Genomic DNA, 19,908 nt, shown 5'->3' on the forward strand with positions numbered 1-19,908 from the left:
ATGGAGTTGGCAAGCTCTCCAAACAATGATCTGTCTGGAGAAGCGGGCTGAAGAGTCTGTCAGAAAGCTCTTGAATTGCATATAGGACAGCCACTGAAACTTTGGCATGGGCAAACAACAGGGAGCCAAAGTGAGATTGCTGGAACAATGCTGTATCAACTAGAAGTTTTATATGCATTGATCTGGCATTGTTAGTTTATACTGGGTCAGCACTTTGCAGCATGTTGCTGTGTCTTTTTTGATCCTCTCTGAATAGCCTAAAGGCAGATTTACTGCATGTAAGCAGTACTGCCTGAGGTCTGTCTGTGGAACTCTGTCCACAGCTTTGCTCTTGGGTTTGTCTTGAACATTTAATTAAGCAGAGAAAAAATGTACAGTTACATTTGTGAGTCTGTTCCATCCCTAATTTCTGTTAATCCCTTGATTAAAATACAAGTAGCCATTGTGCCTAATGAACCTGTTGGTTTGGTAAGAGGGTCTGCTTTTCATGTGCCTGCTCATCAGGGATTTTAGAACAGCATTATTTACTGAACATTGACTCTTGCTGATGCTTCCCCTGAAGGGCTTAAGTAAGTCTAAAGTTGTTCTGCAGTAATTATCACATTTTTCATTTACACTGTTTTTATCAGGCTACATTAATGAGAGCTTGAATGTTTGTATGACTTTGTTTAATTACTGTATAATGGGTTCTCACAAGTTGCTGTGTTTTTTGCACACTGAAGCTTAGCTGATTTTAGAGAGTTTCTGTTCCTTTTTGCAGGAGTATCACTTTCATCTGAAAAGGTCTTTGAGATAGATTGAAGGGCTGTGCACTGAAGAAGTAATACCTTTCTTGTAATTCTGTAGGAAACCAAAGTAATCAAGATTTTCTGATGAGATTTACCATCAGCGGTAGCTTCAGTGCTGTTTGCTGCTCATGGTACTATTAGGTGTTTCTTTAAAAGCTTGCATTTATTTTGTTCCTTTTTCTACTACAGGTTTGTTAGGGATCTAGGAGAAATCCTTGTATGGTAGCTTTCAGAACTGAGTAAGTTATCCTCATGTGAAACTGATAGTTTATTCTCCTTGAAGCTGACACTACAGCTTGCTCTGAGGAGCTTTCTGGGAATGCTTATCTTCTGTTTCCATGCAACAACTGATTTGTCTTTACTGATATACATTCACAGTAGATTTTCTGGTTGGAGTGTGTGTATATAACCTTTTATTTGCATATTTCTCATCAACAGTTAAATTTCACTTCACTACCTTCTATCTTTTTCTGTTTCTTTCTTTTTTTTTTTTTTTTTTTTTTTAAAGATAAACTGTGTGACTTTCCCCCACCCTGATGGAATGCCGGAGCAGCAGTTGCTGAAACCTTCAGAATGGAGCTACTGTGATTATTTCTGGGTAAGTAGGCAGCCAGCCACATGCCATATTGTAGCTTTTGCGCTTCAGCAAAAGTGGAACAAATAGCTTGACTTGTATTAAAAGGTACATAAACTGTACTGAACTGGGCTGAACTTTGATGTATTAGGGCAATGTGAGGGAGAATGAGGAAGCCCAGTGAAGATCACATGGAAACCATCTAGCCAGTCTCAGAATGAGGAAAATTATTAGAAGAGTGCCCAGAAAGGCGGAGTGAGTTTATCCAGCTGGAAGCTTTGGTCACAAAATGGAAAGGATTGGGAAAAACTAAAGATCTCAATGTCTCAGCTGAAAAGGCTGTGCAACTGGAGAGAGCAGAGATAGAGAGGTGGATGACAATGGAATGTTTAGTCAGTGTTTCTCAGAACACAAGAACTAGGGATGTACAATGAAACCAGAGTTATCAGATTTAAAACAAGCGGATTGTCATGAACTTTGTGAATGCAGCAAATTGTAGAATTCCCATAGAATATTGTGGAGGCCAAATTATATATATATATATATATATATATATATATATATATATATATATATATTTTTAAAGGATGAGGCCCATTAAATTCAATAATTGAGCTCTTAAATCAGTATGTTAGTGCAGCCTTCAGCACAAGCAATCTACAATGGCTGGGTATTCTATGTATACTCTTTTATTCTTAGCTCCACTGCTAGAGGCAGGATCCTGAACTAACCTTTTGTTTGTTATGATACAATTGTCCCTAAGTGTGGAGCTGATAGAAAAATTGTTCCACTGGAAAACTCATTTTTTGAGGAAATATTGCCTCAACAATGGAAATTTTATGAATTGCACATGTGTTTTCAGTATCAGTTAATGACTGTTTCACTTTTACAAAAAATATGTAATTGTTCCAGCTTCAACAATACTTCTGCTCTTGAATACTCAGTGTTTCTGTTTTAGGACTGCACAGGAGATTATGACTAATCGCAGTAACTTACTAAAATACACTAACACAATTGTAAATGATTATATTACTATGTTAAAGTTGATAGTTTCTTCAGTTTCTTCCAATATTACAATTTTAGTGAGCCATAGAATCAAAAATGGCTTGTAGGCTTATTTCTTGCGTATGTGTCTTGTAGAAGACACTGCTATGCTTGGTTCTTTCCATCTCAGGTAAATCACTGCTTGGCTTCTTGACTGTTTTTGGTCATGCCCTGCTCTCTGGAACTTGACTGAAAATTGCCTTTGGTCTGCAAACTTTTATCCTTCCATAGCTCTACTCCCAGGACTTCCTTCTCATTCAGCCCTGTAATCCATGACCTGTCTCTCACTCACTCTCCTCCTTTCATCAGCTCATCCAGTTGTCTCAGTCTAGTAATGTCTTGCTGTGCAATATCTAGCATGTGACCTGCATGTGGCCATACATCTTAGAAGTGTCATGCATTGATTAACGTGGCATTTTTCTCTCTGTATATATGTACAACACCCAAGACATTGGAGCATAAACTGTTCTCCTTAGGGAAGCATTCTCTGAAGCTGTATGTTAGAAGCAGGTGGGAAATGGAGTTGTGAATTGATGAAAAGTGGAGAGAGAAAAGAGAGAAAAGAACAGACCAAGGGAAAGAAGAATATTGTTCCTTGTTGTAGCCATCCTGAAGTCAAGTGGAGCAAGGGATAAAAAGGGCTGTGTAGCAAACAAATAGTAAAAGACTGAATGAATTGCAGTAAAGGAAGCTATTGAACAAGTTGCTGTTTTACTCTGTTTTACAGTAAAGCTCTGCCGTCTGGTTATATTTCTTTGGGTGCAGATCAGTTAGGGTAGAATTTTACAATTTGTTGAAGCTCTTTTAAAATTGTGCTGCCACTGGAAGGGGCTATGGAGTCCTCTCCTCTCCTCCAGCTGTGTGTTCCCATAAGTTCCCTTGTGTTAGCTCCAGGATCCATTTTTTTTTTTTTTGCAGGGTTGAGTTTTCAGGGCTCATGCTTGCTGGAGCCAGCCCATGGGAGTTATCAGGTATGAAAGGCCATGGGCAGAAGGGAAGGCAAGAATGCTGTTTTGGCCGCAGCACAGTCTTATGCTAGTTTAAGATATCTGTAAAACTTCTCAAAAAAAAAAAAAAAAGTGGGAATGAGAGGAGGGGGAAAGAGAAATTGTTGATATGTTCCTCTGAGAGGGGTTGAGATGTCGCAGTTAGCAGCTTATATCACAGGAGGTGCTTCCTGCAAAACACTGTTTTGACACTGTTGTTGCCTGTTGCTCTATGGAGGGCTCAGACTGCCTTTAAGAACTGCTTGTGTATATTTTTGATTTCCATATCTTTTCGTTGAACTTCCTTTTGCTTCCAGGCTGATAAGAAGGATTCACAAGGGAACAATACAGTATCAGGATTTGAAATTCTTCTTCAAAAGCAACTTAAAGGGAAACAGATGCAGAAAGAAATGGCAGAATTTGTTCGAGAAAGGTAATTAGCACTTTGCTATCAATTTAAGTATTTCCAGTAATATGTATGTTTTTGCTGATTTAGTTATTCCTTATGTATGTTAATCATTTAGCTTAAATTGTGTAAAAGATATGCTACCAATTCTTAAAGCACATTTAATATTTCTTTAATATCCATCCAAACTCTCCAGTTTTCCCCAAGTACAGTTCTCTCTCCTATTTCTTGCTGTGTCAACTTCAGTTAGCCTTTTTAGATGGGGGTAACCAAGGAGATTCTAAGCTATAGATTCAAGAGAAAAGCATAGACATGAGAAAAGCAGAGTAGAAATGACATTTAGAAAGGAATCTTCTTATCTGAAAAATAGAGAAGCAGTGTGTTGACATGTAGCATAGATGCAGTTTCTAAGAGAAGATGTAAAAAGCTATCACCTGGGACTTAAACTGATTATGGAGGTGAATACCATATATAGATATTTAGAGTGAACCTAGAGCGCTATTCACAGTCCATTACTCTGCTGATGTGGTAAGTGTCACCAGTATTTGAAATGACTTGTCATGTGTCCAAGCAAATATAAATCACCTTGAGGATGACTCTCAAAACTTGAGAACAACCTATAGGGAACAAACTGTTTACTCCTAGGAGAGAGGCAGAGCAGTTTGCATTTTCCCTCCTGGAGGTATCTGCAGCAGTTGATGAAGCTGTTATCCTCAGCTATTGCCTCACTATTGGTGCTTCCAGCTGAACTTGTATTACTTTCCTGCTCAGCTGCTGCAGTCACAGCCTGGCTATGTAGGTTTAAATCAATAAGGGTGGGAGCAGGGAACAGGCCAACAAACAGGAATCTGCACTGGAGTTTATGGGGCAGTTTGATCAGGTAGAACTTATAGGTAGGTGCTGTTTGTTTGTGGTTTTTCTTCCTCTCTCATCTCTTTTTTCTAGTAAGATGGATGTGGCAACAGTGGAGAAATACGAAGTATAGCACAGCCAATAAAGGCTGATATAGGAGAAGCGGAATGCCGAACATCCACATTTGGTTCCTTATGTCTTTGACATAACAGGATCCAAAAGTCAGATGCCTGTATGATTCATGAAAAACTGTGACTAGAGGAACCAGGGAGAAGAAAGGCCCTGCTAGCAAAGGAAAAGTAGAACTGAGAAATAGTCTTGCTAAGCTATAAGATGTGGAGAAAGCAAGCAGAATTGTGTGATAGGAATGGCCAGGAAAAAGAGGGAGGAAGCTGCTCCAAAGAGAAGATTATGTAATGAAGTTTGACAGAAACTAAAGAAAGCAGCGTTCAAGAGGGAGGGAAAGTTGGCATGACATGCAAATAGGCTGGCTATAGAGAGAAGAAAGCAGTTCTGACACTAGGAAGAGGCATGCCTGTGTTGTTACTAGAAGAGTAAGTAGGCATGGAGAAAAGACATGACACAAGGAAAGGACAGAAAAGCGTTCAGGGTCTGCTGGGAATGGGGAAGGTTTGGAATTGAGGCTGAAGAGGATCTAGGTGGGAGTTATAAAAAAAATATTTCTTTTTATTCAGGTTGGAACAAGTGATTCGCAGGGGCTCTGTATGGAAAAGAAGGCTGATGGCATCAGGCTGCAGAGATCACTTAAGGAAATAAGAGCTCAGGCCTTTAGTGGCAGCCTTTGGATTTCTAACTAAGAGGGAAGCAATGGTGATTAGATTTGTATGATAATCATCAGGTGGCTCAGGGAATACTATCAAGAACATTTCAGAATGTTTAACTTGTAGAAATCATTCATGTGCAGAAAACTTCACTCCACAGGCCTTCTGGAATCAAGGTTCAGAAAGCTAAGAAAAAAAAAGCTTTGTATAGAAATCTGGAAGACTATGAATCTTGCATTTTTTTTCTGCCTGACACACGTTCAGGAAAGATAGAAACTAGGTAAATAAAGATACAGCAATCAAAAAAGGAAAAGTAGAGGATGGCAGGTAAAATGATAACGTTTAGCCAGTGTTTTGACTTTTCTAACTGTTAATCATCGTATGACTGTGCAGAAAAACAGGAGTGTTTCTACACAAAGATAAGGAGGCTGGATAATAAAACAGAGGAATTGAAACTCTTGGTACCAGATCATGTAGCTGGGCATAAATAGTGATAGCAGACACATGGTAGAGTAGTAGTCATTTTGGACATATGGTGACTGAAGAGATAGGTAAAGATAGAAGAAAGGTTAGAGGGGAGAAGAAGAAAATAACTGCAGACATGGTAATGAAGATCTTTTAGAAGTCCCCAAGTCTGACTTGAATAAGAGAACAATAATCTTCGCATGATTATTTTTACCATACACTTTTAATTTCCGTTATACTTACAGGCAACCTGATTTTTTTTTTTTCTAGATTAGAATAGAAGTGCCAACAATAATGGCAAGGTCTAGGTATTCTCAGCCATGATAGTGAGGTTTCTTTATCAAATGAAGAACGAGAGGCAATACTATTTTAAAATTAGTTTATTGAGTAGATGCTTTTAGAGGGGCTGCTTGCAAATAGTAATCTAAAACTGAGCAGTTATGTGTTCATTCAGTTCTCATTGAATTGCAAGGTAGACAAAGGTAGGATATAATTAAGGCTTTAAATTTTAATAAGACACACCTCAAGAAAGGGAGGAAAATAGTTAGGAAGTGGGATGCCTTGTTCCCCTCGTTGTCTTAATCTATTTAGCTTCTTCTTGCGTGACAGTCACATCAGATTATCTTTACCTCCCTTTTCTGTATCTCTCTAGTTTTGCTATAGCCATTGTAGGATAGCATGACTGGAAAGAATGATTTAGGTATGGGCACACTATGTACTCTATTAAAAAAAAAATTAATGTAAGAGAGCCAGAACAAACATCTTGAAGAGCAGCTAGAACTAATAAAGGAGAACAGTGTCACAAAATCTAATGGACAGTATTGATCAAAAGCGCTTAGAAATGCTTTTGATTACACAAGGAGTGAAGTTCTGACGTTTTAAAGCAAGTAAGTGGAAACAAAGAGTTTTTTTCAGTGTGAAGCTGAATATATTTATGAGTAACTACATAAAGAACAGGGAAAATTCTAGAAGTAGGGTCACTAAACTTTTATGAGTCTCGATAAATCTAGTGTTTCACAGTAATTGCAATCCAGTGTTTGCAGGTTGTTTGTATCTGCTAAGGCCAGGAAGGAGAATTTGTTTCTTCTTTTGAGGTATACCTTCATCTCATGTTTCAGCTTCCAATGATATGTTCGAGATGTTTTGGCCATAGGTTGTGACAGGATGCAGGATTAGGGTGGGGGCCGTATGTGTCTTAAAGATGGGGCTCTGAAACAGTAACTAGTTTACCTTTTTATTATTATTTGATGTACTTTTGACTACAGCCACTTTTTCCTTACACCTTGCCAAAGTATTCTACAGTCTTAGCAGTGTCAAATGACAATTTATGTATTTGTTTCTGCCCTGAGATTTCAGTCCTGCATTTAGTTGGCTTCACAATCAGATCTTTAGCTTTTTTACAAATGATTTGCTGGTTGTGCTTGGAAGAAAACATGAATAGCCTACAGTTTAAGTAATTTTTAGGTGCTTGTTGAGTATGTCTCTTGTTCACGTGTTCAGTGCTAAATAATTGCTGGGCTTGAGGTTCAGAAGGTGTTTTCCCCCGAGTCACATTGATGGGACTTCTGAAGTCTTTTGCTTCTCTCTCTGCTATGGGCTATAATCCTTTTCTAGGCTCCTCTGGCAACATTACCTAGAAACTCCCTGCTTTTTCAAGGAGCTAGATATAGGTGAAGCCTTTGATCTCTCTTCCTGTTTTTCTCTACAATATACAGCTACATTGGTCTTGTTATAGCAGGCAAGGAAAGCAGTATTTGTGGTGTGGAAGTGAGGAGCAAAGGTGAGCTGCAGACTCTTAATGTGGGCAGCTGGAGGCCAGGCATGGCCCCAGGGATCAACCACCAGGTTGACTTGGGAACAGAGAAAGTCATTCCTAGAGAGAGGAACTATTTGATGAGAAATTAGTCAAAATCACCAGTATGTATATTTTCTTTTGTGAGATGCTGTAAATGGGTGAATTTGTGAGAAAAGCAGTGCAAGACAGCGATGTGGATATTAGAAAACAAGCAGTGCTGGTAGGAAACCCGGTTAGGCGTAGTGCTGCTTGTGGACCCTGCTCACCCTGCCAGTTCTGTGACCAGGCTGAGGAAGTGGCAAATGAGGAGTAAGGTGTTGGCAGTCAACTCCTTGGTCACGACCAGAGATTATAATTCGGAGCCTTTGAGTAACAGAAGAATTTCTGAGTTGTGTGGCTGTAGATTTAGTATTGGGTTGGCTGTGCTGTTTTTATTCTTGTGGAAGAGGGAGGAGGCCCCCATGTGCTGGCTGAGGTCTCTAGTTCTGCAGCTTACCTCTGCAGAGAGCTGAGTATAGCCGTGGGGCTCAACCAACTGCATCTCATAAGAATGACATCCTGTTCAGCTTTCAGCAGCCCAGAGTACCAGACCAGTCTTAGCTGGCTGGAGGGAACCCTTTAGTCCTGAACATGCTATGCTTTGCAGCATTTGTCCAGACAGCTACTGCAAACTGGTATGCTGACAATTTCCCGCCTTCTGTCTTCTTGCTAGAGAAGATAGGTTTGAAAACAGCCTCCTCTTCTGCCCGTACATAGCTCAGCACAGAATCAGGAGATGCTGTGGTGCATTATGGTTCTCTCTCCAAGATGCAACACTGAGCAAGCTCATTTGAAAATCTGCAGATAGCCAGTTGTCCTCCCTAGGAACTATCATGTACACCTTGCAAATGTTTGACTAGGAAAAGAACCTGGGGGGCTGATTTAGGTTTCAGGAATGATGCATGTCACCTCTGACCCTTTTCTTTCCCCTGCTGGGCAATAAAACCTACTCTTGTCACCTTGCTCAACAGCTACTCTCGTTCTTCCTACAGCCGTTCCCATAGAACGCACAGCTCTTCTTTTGTACCAACAGCTTCCCTCTTCCCCTCACCCCCTCCAAAGGCAGCTCAGCTTCTGTTGCTGACATAAGGCTGCTGAATGAATGGAGAGAGAAGGGCCAGGGTCCTGCTGCTCCTATAGGTAGGATAGGTGAAGAGCAGGGACTGCAATCCTACACATCTGTCACAGCAGCCCCTGCCACATCTTCACCAGCTCTGCAAGCTCCAAAAGGGAGCAGGAAGCATTCCACATCCCTAGGAAAGGTGCAGATTAGCACCTCAGATACAAGAAACAAGGGGAACATGTAGTAGCTATTTATGTATTTTCCACTCAATTTCCTCTTCCTTAATCAGATGAAGCTGATCTCTCTCGCTCCTGTTGGGTTATTTTCTAAACATTTGATCATCCTCATTCTCCTTGGGCTATATCTTTCTCGCTGTGGGAGACCAGGCTCCAGTGGTTGATGGCAGCTCCATTAACAATGATGTGGTATTGCCTACTTTCATTCAGTTTTCTTCTGTATTACTGCATTCCCTCATCTTTGCTTCAAGGATGCGTGAGCTCACATTTAGCAGCATACTGAAGCACATGGCTCTCAAGTGAGAGCAGTTTTATAGATAATCCATATTGCACACTAAAAACAGTTTGTCCTCATTCTTTACACTCCAGAACTCTAGCTTTTTCTTCTAATTTTATCACATGTGCTGTCCTGCATATATTCCTGCTTTTGCCACTGCATTGTTAACATATGGAAATGAGAAATGGATCCTAAAATCAGTGCCAAGCACTGAAGACTGAAAGGAAGATTCCTGTGGCAGGATACTTAAAATGCAGAAATTTTCTTTGTATGTATATGGGGGGGATTCTGCCTTAATGCTTACTTATTGCTCTTTTTATTTTCTGTGTGTATGTGTATATGTGTATAGAATAAAGATTGAGGAAGAATATGCTAAGAACCTCTCCAAACTTTCTCAAAACTCCTTGGCTGCTCAAGAAGAAGGGTAAGTTTGTCCCTGTGGCTCTTATAGAACACAAGGATTTCAACACAGAAGACTTTCCTCCTACACAGGTACATGTATTTTTCTGGAGACCTCCCATTCAGAACTACTTTGAATATGGAAGGATATATGCAGCATCTATACTGCTGAAAGCAGATCCATAAGGTCAGGCTGGTAGAATTGGAGTAGCATATGCAAGGGGGTGAAGCAACAGTCTCTTCTCATCTTGGGTCTGGACCTCCAAGAAAAGTAGCAGGCTGTCCCTGATTTGCAGCATATTCACTGCAGAAAAGGAGAGAATGAAAGAGGCCTTGTTGAGGAATGCAGTGGATGTCCTTCATCTTCCCAGCAGTAGGACATCTCTGGCTCTTATGCTTCTTCCACTAACAAAGACTGTAGAACATACCAAAGTAGAAACACTTTGTAAGTTACTAAGATTATAGGCAAAGGGCTTCAGACTAGATTGTAATTCTTCAGTGATTTAATGAAAAGACACCACCACAAAAGGATTACAAATAGTTAGCTGTAGCTGTTCCAATGCAAACCCTCTAAGCAAAGAAACCCAAGGTTTGAAATGACTGTCTTCACCTTAATTCTCACCCAGTGTGTTTCTGCTGGAAACTGTGGACTGAGACTCCAAAATTTAGAAGTTTCCTCTGCTTCCTGTGATGAAGGACATAAATTGCAAGACAGCAAGCAGATTGTTGCCTGTGTTGTTCTCTAGACATCTTTGGCTATGGTTTCTATTGTTCTTTCCCCATTAGGCATAGGCATCATCCTGCTCAAGTCACCTTCTTCCATGTCCTCCTCCCACTTTCTGCAACTCCAAATAGAAGGAAGTGAGAAAGTGTGAAAAAACAAGCAGGAAGGAAACTGGAGAACAGTAGATGAAAGAGGGAAGGAATAAGGATTGAATCATTAAAAATGATAAAAATAGGAAACTGAAGGGGATGCTGAGCAAAGTACCCCAGCATTGCTCAGAGGTGTCTTTAGATGTCCAAGGAGCCAGGGACGCTTCGCAGTGGTGCTTAGCATAGAGACATGGCAAGATGAGGTAATGCAAAGAAGTCCTGGAGGCCCTGGAATTTCTTGTCCTCCTGGAGTTGTGGTGGCCAACCTGGCCAGGACCAGGAAGAGGCTAATGAGAAGGTACTGTGAATTGGTAAGGCCCAGAAAGGAGAAAGTTTTCACTAAAAAAAGTGAGGGGGGAAGAGCAGCCAGCAGGACAATTTGAAGCCAAAAGTGGGACTACAGCCTGGCACACTAAAAGTACACATTTGCCAGTGTCTTCTGCTCATTCCTGAGAAGGTGTGAGGGGGCCCATGACCTGCACTGTGAACGTACCAGTTGCCACTTCTGGTAATCCTCCATAGAGGATTTTCTGTCTTTGCTGCCCAGTGGGCTATTGAATTGACTTAAACTATAAGCTGTTCTTCTAGAGTCCTTTGCCCTCTTCTGATGATAAGAGGACCCACCAGTGTGTATGTGAGTGGGATGTGAGTGTGAGGAGATGGAGCTAATTTGTGATATTAGGATGGTTCTAGCCACACTGCTGTGATTATGGTGCTGTTGTGTAGGTATGGAAGATAATATAATCTGTGATCATTTAAGTCATAGGAGTTGGATAAAACTTTGACAAGATGCTTAGGAGGCTGAAATGCCTTTTTCCCTGAAAAGGTCAGCTACAATCACGTAACTAAAATAACTAGTACCAGTGAGAAATGGACAGTGGGGGGACCTCAGGATGGGACTAGGGAAGGAAAAGAGCTGAGAGAACATACACAGACTAAGCATTCTCAGGTTGTGTGGCTGTAAGGAACACTATATTTGGGGGCTCATCTTACTGGAGCAATGTGGGAGATTACAGATTTTTTTTTTTTTTTGAAATTGCAGGTGATGGACCATGTTTCAGGCTACTATGAAGGGGTAAATGCCACTATCTTTGAAAAGTGTTGGGGAGGAGAGGGGAAAGGAGTTAGGAAATTGTAGAACCATCAGCTTTACATAACCTCCTGGATAAGTGGTAGACTAAACAATCAAACTTTTTAGAAGCACTTAGCAGAAAACAAGGTGATGAGTAATTATTGTGGATGTATACGGAACAAATGATGTTGATGGAATAACAGGCCATTTGGAAGAAGGAGTCAGCATCATACCTCTTAATTTAGTGTAGTTTTTGACAATGGCAGATTCTTGTAGGCGGGCAAGAGAAATGTGGCCTAAATAAAAATGGAGGTGCAAAACTATTTGAGAAGGCATACTATTTACTAACAGAAAGTAGCTATGGAGTGAAATTCTGTAAGGTTTGTCCCAAGGTCCTGTTTTGTTTTTGTTTTGTTTTTTTCCACAATAGTTTCACCTATGATAGAATAAAGATTGTGTTTCCTGAAATCAGGAATGAGACAGTTGGGAAGGACTACATATACAATTTGAAGAAAAGATTAGAATTCAGGATGATTTTGATAAACTAGAGAAATGAACTGAAAAAAACTAAGATGCCTGTCAGAAAGGACAAGGTTTTATACTTTCACAGCATGGGAAAGATAGTTACATAACCATTTGTGGGAGAAGGATCTGGTTATAGTGAATCACAAGCTTATTCATCAGCAACTTTATGCTGGTGTCTTAAAAAAGCAATCATACTGAGATATATAGAAGAAGGAATCTCTGGCATGAATTAATCCTTCTCGGTTTAACAACTGGAAGGCCTCATTTGGAAGACTGTATAGTTTTGTTTATGACATTTAAGAAGAATCTAGGCTATAGGAGAGTGTCTACAGAAGTGTACCAGACTGATCACAGTCTGGAAAAAAAAATCTCTGAAGAAAAGAGAAAGTGGAGAGAAGAAATGGTAATTTTCAAATACTAACAGGTTTCTCCAAGGAAAGATAGAATAATCTGTTCACCAAATGTAAGTGGGCAGTGGAAAAAAATGCATAGGTGGAGATTTATTTTAAGTATTGGAAAAAAAAAACCTTTTTAACAGTGAGGATAAGATGCTGAAATACGCTGCTTAATGAGACTGTAGAATCTCCTTAACTGGAGGTCTTGAAGAACAGCATGGTCAAAGGTCTGTTACGTAAAATGTAAATACAATTCTACCTTAGTTTACAGAGATGACTTATCAGATATTTGCTGTCTCTTTTCTGTGATTCTGCTGCGCATGATATGGTACAAAGCATCAGTATGTCATATGGGGCTGTCTTATGAATCTTACTGAGATGATGTCCAGAAGATAGGGTATTGATCAGTGTTGCACTGTTTTTTCAGAACACTGGGAGAGGCTTGGGGTCAACTAAAGAAGAGTCTAGCAGATGAAGCAGAGGTTCATCTCAAATTTTCGTCTAAGGTAAATACTTAATTCTCCCTTTTGCAAAGCTCTTTGCCCTACAGTTAACAGAGGTCACACCTTCAGTGGTTATTAATGGGGAAAATACACATGCACATGTTATGTATTTTGAAGAATGAAGAAGTTGGCGAATGAACTTCTGAAGCTGGTGAATGAAACTGTCTGTTTTTCCTGCCAAAATCGTAACTTACTTATTCTACCTGATAAGTAGGTTAAAACACATCTAGTCCTGTTTTTTTCATAAAAAGAAGAAAACTGATTCTAGCTGTTATTTACCTAGGGATCTAAATTCTAACCTTTTCAAGTAAATCTACCTATATCACTTCCGTAGAAGAAGAGATAAAAAAAAAACATGGCTTTTTGAAAAGAATCTACCAAATCTTTCTGCAAGGAAGAGAACCCAGGGCTCTTACTTCTTAGTATCGTTAAGTTTTCTGAGAAGTGCAGTGGGAACTTACTTCATGCTGTTTTGGGTTTTCTGTCAAGTGATGCCCAAGGAGATTTCATCTAAAAATCATTCTATTTATCTGTTCTTTTCTAGCACATGTGACATAATCTTGCATCCTGTTACATTATGTTAACCTCTGTGGGTGATCACATTCAATATAATTCCAGATATCTAAGCACAATAGTTATGTTCTGGAGGAAAATTATAGCTCTGCGCTGTTTATGAGTGATTATGCACAGGTTTCTAAGGCAGCCAGCAGTTGCCTTGGTAACCTACTGTTCTTTTTCAAACTTCTACTACTTCAGGTTTCTAATTAATGAAATACTTTTTGCTGCCTGTTGGCCTCACAGATTGATTTCCAAGAGCAAAAAATACACCCTGGAGTAGAGCATGCAAGTAGTCAGACAGTATATATGGGTTCTTTCATTATTCTGCTTCTCTATAAACCCTCCACAGGAACTCCTGTAGCATCCTCTGACCTCTCTCCATGCTGCTGCTTTACTTGCTTTGGAAGACAAGCAGTTGGTAGACCCAGCTTTGTTTTATTAACAGCATACTTTAAATTCATAAATTATGGCCATTATTCCCAGAGAAGTTATTCTTAAATATAGTAACTGAATTTCTTGTTGATAGTCAAATGAAACCAGACAGTGCTGTACACAAAACAAGCAGTACAGTGCAGAATACACCAAGAATATTCAAAAGTAAACATTACCTGTGAAGATACTGAATAACTTTCATGGCACTCCTTCAAAACACTGTTACATGGGGAATTATGAAGCCATCGTAGAAGATGACAGCACTCTCAGGGCATTTAGAAAATGGGGTGTTATTACACCACTCATGCCTGTACAGACTGGAATGATAGCTATAGACAAGATATGTACAGGCAAGGGATCCTTCAAGAAGGCCATCATCATATTGAACCCCTTCTCCAGCCATCTAATTATCCATCACTTAACTCCAGTAGGGAGATTCTGTTATGGAAGAGAAGATATGCATACATTATAGTAGTTGAAGAGACATAGAGACTAGCCATAGAGTCATACAGTACAGCTAACAGAGGCAGCGAACAGATGCAGCAGATTGCACAGCAGTGTCTGGGCTCTGCTTGAGCCTTTTGTGGACCTTGTTGGAAGTTGTGGAGGCTTTCTGGGGACCCCCAAGGAACTAGACAGTGCAAACAAGAAAGGAGAGCTAGGCAAGGACAACTACAGGAGGCCTTAACTTCTCCTGGGAAGCTCTAGCTAGCTGTAGCTGCTCATAACGAGCTCTCTTGGTTGCCCTTGATCAGAGGGAGTTGGGGCCTTGGATCCAAGTGGCCCTTGATTAGGGTGGGTCAAGCACCCTGTGAGTCAGTGCTAGGGAGAGGCCTCTATAAGAGCCAGGCCTAGAGTGCAGCTCCCAGAGTACATTGAACAGATGCAGCTGTTTGTGCAGAAGGATGCCAAAAGGCAAAGAAAGTGTCCTCATGTCCTGTAGTAGTGTGTGCTACAGGTAGCACACACATGTGTATGTAGCACATTTCTTGTAGTAGTGTGCCCAGGTATGGTCATGACCTGCCGCAGAGCATATTCCCCAGTGGCTGTTGGAGTTACTGCGTCAGCTGTGTCTGAAGCTTCAACCCAGACAGACCCTCTGACATCAGAGGCAGTTCTACAGGTCTTAGGCTGCAGGGAGTGCTTGGGGCCTCTCGGTGAGGCCTGGGCTGACAGTCAGCTCTCCTGCAGAAGGTGTGCTGCTGTTGATGAGTTGTATCACCAGGTAAAGGAGTTATGGGAGGAAGTCAGTAGGCTGCGTACCATCCGAGAAGACAAGCAAGAGATTGACAGGGTGTTTTTGGCGACCGTGCAGCTCCAGGAGTCCCAGCCTCCCACAGCAGTGGAATTGCCGGAGGGCTCTGTGCCTTGTGAAACAGTACATCATAACGCTGTAGAAGAATGCTGGAAACTGGTCACTCCTTGTGACCAGGAGGAACAAGTTTAGCACCCTCTAAGCTGAGGAGGAGCTGGGCATGGCTTCAAGGGAGGCAACTGGCCTGCCAGACTCTTTGTCATTCAGGAACACCCGGAAGAAGCAGCGAGTGATTGTTGTGGGTGACTCCCTGCTGCAGGGGACAGAGGCACCTATCTGCTGACCTGACTTCTTCGCTAGAGAGGCTTGCTGCCTGCCAGGGGCTCGAAGAAGAGATGTCATGGAAAGACTGCCGAGGCTTGTCCATGCATCGGACTACTACCCTCTGCTGCTCTTCCGTATGGGCACTAATGACACCAAGGGCAAACTGGATACCATCAAACAGGACTTCAGAGCTCTGGGGATGGAGGTCAAGGGTCTGGGAGCCCAGGTCATTTTCTCCTCAACCCTGCCTGTGAGGGGGAAGGACAGGAGGAGGAGTAGGCGGATTTTCCAAGTTAACAGCTGGCTGCACTGCTGGCGTTGGCAGCAGGGTTTTGATTTCTATGACCATGGGACCCTGTTTGAAGATCAACAGCTGATGGGGAGAGATGGGATCCACCTCACTAAGTGGGGCACGTGTGTCTTTGCCAACAGGTTGACCGGCCTGGTAAGGAGGGCTTTAAACTAGGAAAGATGGGGGAAGGGGAGTGGTATAGGGTCAGGCTAGTCAGTAAAATGCTGCTCAAGTCAGGATGCCTCCAGCGGGTGCATGCAGCCAGGGGAGTGCGTACGGGACATGGCTATGGAGGATCCTCTTGCACCTGTCCTGAGAAACCTGCATGCTCGATTGCCTCTCTGAAATGCCTGTACACCAATGTACGCAGCATGGGGAATAAGCAGGAAGAATTAGAGCTCTGTGTGCGGTCGCAGGGCCATGATCTCATTGCAGTGACAGAGACATCATGGGATAGCTCACATGACTGGAATGCTGTCATGGAGGGCTATGTGCTTTTTAAGGAAAGACAGGCCAGGAAGACGAGGTGGTGGAGATGCTCTTTATGTGAGGGAGCAACTAGAATGTGTGGAGCTCTGCCTCGGGGTGGATGAAGAGCAAGCTGAGAGCCTATGGGTAAGCATTAAAGGGCAGGCTAACATGGGTGACACTGTTGTGGGGGTTTACTACAGGCCACCTGATCAGGAGGAAGTCATCGATGAGGCCTTCTACCGACAGCTGGAAGTAGCCTCACGCTCACAGGCCCTGGTTCTCATGGGAGACTTCAACCACCCTGACATCTGCTGGGAAGACAGCACAGCTAGGCACAAACAGTCAAAGAGGTTCCTGCAGAGGGTTGATGATAATTTCTTGACCCAGGTGGTGGAGACGCCAACGAGGAGAGGTGCAATGCTAGACCTTGCACTAACAAACACAGAAGGTCTAGTTGGAGAGGTGAAGGTTGGGGGCAGCCTTGGCTGCAGTGACCATGAGATGGTGGAGTTGAGGATCCTACGAGGAGGAAGCAGGGCAATAAGTAAGACTGCAACTTCAGGACTTCAGGAGAGCTCACTTTGGCCTCTTGAGGGACCTACTTAGGGGAATCTCGTGGGGTAGGGCCCTAGAAGGAAGAGGGGTCCAAGAAAGCTGGTTAATATTCAAGCATCACCTCCTCCAGGCTCAAGAGCGGTGCATCCCTCTGAATAAGAAGTCGAGCAAAGCAGGAAGGAGACCTGCATGGATGAGCAAGGGGTTCCTGGCCAAACTCCAACAGAGGAAGGAGGAAGTCTACAGAATGTGGCAAAGGGGATAGGCCACTTGGGAGGAATACAGGGACATTGTCAGAGTGCGCCGGGATGCGACAAGGAAGGCTAAGGCCCAGTTGGAATTACATCTGGCAAGGGATGTCAAGGACAACAAGAAGGGCTTCTTCAAATACATCAGTAGCAAAAGGAAGACTAGGGACAAGGTGGGCCTGCTGCTGAATGGGGTGGGGTGCCCTGGTAACAAAGGATATAGAGAAGGCAGAGTTATTGCATGCTGCCTTTGCTTCAGTCTTCACTGCTACGGCGAGTCCTCAGGAATTCCAGACCTTGGGGACAAGAGAGGAAGTCTGGAGAAAGGAAGACTCTCCCTTGGTTGAGGAGGATCAGGTTAGAGATCTTTTGTCCAAACTTGACATCCATAAATCCATGGGCCCCGATGGGATGCACCCACGAGTGCTGCGGGAGCTGGTGGATGTTATTGCTAGGCCACTCTCCATCATCTTGGAAAGGTCCTGGAGATCAGGAGAGGTGCCTGAGGACTGGAAGAAAGCCAGTGTCACGCCAGTCTTCAGAAAGGGCAAGAAGGAGGAGCCAGGAAACTACAGGCCTGTCAGCCTCACCTCCATCCCTGGCAAGGTGATGGAGCAGCTCCTCCTGGAGGCCATCTCCATGCATGCAAAGGATAAGAAGGTGATCAGGAGTAGTCAGCATGGATTCACCAAAGGGAAATCATGCTTGACCAATCTGATAGCCTTCTATGACGGGATGACTGGCTGGATAGAGGAGGGCAGAGCAGTGGATGTTGTCCCCCTGGACTTCAGCAGGGCTTTGGACACTGTCCCCCCTCACAACCTCATCGGTAAACTCAGGAAGATTCCAACTCAGGTTGGATGAGTGGACGGTGAGGTGGATTGAGAACTGGCTGGATGGCCGAGCTCGGAGGGTTGTGGTCAGTGGCACAGAATCAAGTTGGAGGCCTGTAGCTAGTGGTGTCTCCCAGGGGTCAGTCCTGGCTCTGGTCTTGTGCAACGTATTCCTCAATGACCTGGAGGAAGGCACAGAGTGCACTCTCAGCAAGTTTGCTGATGATACTAAACTGGGGGGGAGGAGTGGCTGACACCCCAGAGGGCTGTGCTGCCATTCAGAGGGACCTGGACAGGCTGGAGAGCTGGGCGGAGAGGAACCTCCTGAAGTCCAACAAAGGCAAGTGCAGGGTCGTGCACCTAGGCAAGAATAACCCCAGGCACCAGGACAGGCTGGGGGCTGACCTGCTGGAAAGCAGCTCTGCAGAGAAGGACCTGGGAGTGCCAGGGGACAATGAGTTGACCCTGAGGCAGCAATGGGCCCTTGTGGCCAGGAGGGCCAATGACATCCTGAGATGCATTGGGAAGAGTGTTGCCAGCAGGTGGAGGGAGGTGATCCTGCCCCTCTCCTCAGCCCCGGGGAGGCCTCACCTGGAGTCCTGTGTCCAGTTCTGGGCTCCCCAGGACAGGACAAGAGAGGCATGGCACTACTGGAGAGAGTCCAGCGGAAGGCTACGAAGATGAGGAGGGGACTGGAGCACCTCTCCTCTGAAGAAAGGCTGCGAGAGCTGGGCCCGTTGAGCCTGGAGAAGAGAAGACTGAGAGGCGATCTCATCAATGTGTACAAGGATGTGAAGGGGGGGTGTCAAGAGGATGAGGCCAGTCTCTTCTCCGTGGTGCCCAGTGACAGGACGAGAGGCAACGGGCACAAACTGAAACCCAGGAATTTCCATCTGAACCTGAGGAAAGACTTCTTTGCTGTGAGGGTGACAGGGCACTGGAACAGGTTGCCCAGAGAGGTAGTGGAGTCTCCTTCGCTGGAGATATTCATAACCTGCCTGGATGCGATCCTGGGCAATGTGCCTCTAGAGGACCCAGCTTGAGCAGGGTGTTTGGACTAGATGATCTCCAGAGGTCCCTTCCAATCTTGGCGATTCTGTGATAGTACACTGCCCTGCCTGTTGGACCAAATGTTTCGAGCCATGCTGGAAATTTTGCTGATGGAGCAAAGAAGTGCATGTGTGACCAGAAGAATTTTTGTACCACAGTTTATGATAACTCAGCAGCATAGGTTCTCTCATGCTTAGTAGCTCGATTAATTTTATGGCTCTTTCTGCCTACGTCTCTCCTGCACTGGTACAGATATACACAGAGAAGCAAGGCCTTTGTTGTATACCTGAAAAGTGATTTTAACAAACTTCTTGAGATCTCAAGTCCTCTATAATATCTAGTTGAAACTCAGTAATGGGTAAGTGTCAGTGTTGTCAATATCCACTAATGTTTTAAATTTCAACTTCTTAGGAAATTAGTCTATGTATTTTTCACCTACTGCATGCGTTAGAAAGTCCTTTTCAAATTTTTTTTTTTTTTTACCAGAAAGAGAATTAAAATGGTCAGCTATATTGCAGCTCTTAAAATCTTTGCTCATGCACGTTTGAGTTTTTTGTAAGGTCTATTTTCATAGCTTGTGATATGCCTTGCAAGATGGAAGTTCAAGTAGGATAATGATGCTAGAAGGAAGATGACTGTCTTTGTTGAGAAGTCTGCCTCTTGATTCCCGGCACACAGGACTTGGAGAAAGCAGCTGCCCTGTTAGTATTTCGAGCCTTCTGGTGGTGCATTTACCATCTGTATGAGAATCTCAGAATTTCCAGTTCCATTATAAACTGTATGAAATAAGTGAATATCTTTACTTTTCTTGAGCAA

General features: G+C 43.0%; 1 protein-coding gene across 8 annotated transcripts in view; it reads left to right on the forward strand.

Annotated features, from left to right (window-relative positions):
- The window catches only part of GAS7 (growth arrest specific 7), a 124,165-nt gene that overhangs the window by 84,815 nt on the left and 19,442 nt on the right, over nucleotides 1-19,908 (forward strand). For all 8 annotated transcript variants that reach the window (XM_068913238.1, XM_068913242.1, XM_068913240.1 and 5 more), the window contains 4 exons: nucleotides 1,297-1,386; nucleotides 3,710-3,825; nucleotides 9,657-9,731; nucleotides 12,999-13,077. In XM_068913238.1, coding sequence (XP_068769339.1) covers nucleotides 1,297-1,386; nucleotides 3,710-3,825; nucleotides 9,657-9,731; nucleotides 12,999-13,077 — 360 coding nt within the window. The remainder of the gene's footprint in view (nucleotides 1-1,296; nucleotides 1,387-3,709; nucleotides 3,826-9,656; nucleotides 9,732-12,998; nucleotides 13,078-19,908) is intronic.

This window comes from Struthio camelus, chromosome 19 (assembly GCF_040807025.1).
Source record: "Struthio camelus isolate bStrCam1 chromosome 19, bStrCam1.hap1, whole genome shotgun sequence".
In the NCBI taxonomy this organism is placed as follows: domain Eukaryota; kingdom Metazoa; phylum Chordata; class Aves; order Struthioniformes; family Struthionidae; genus Struthio; species Struthio camelus.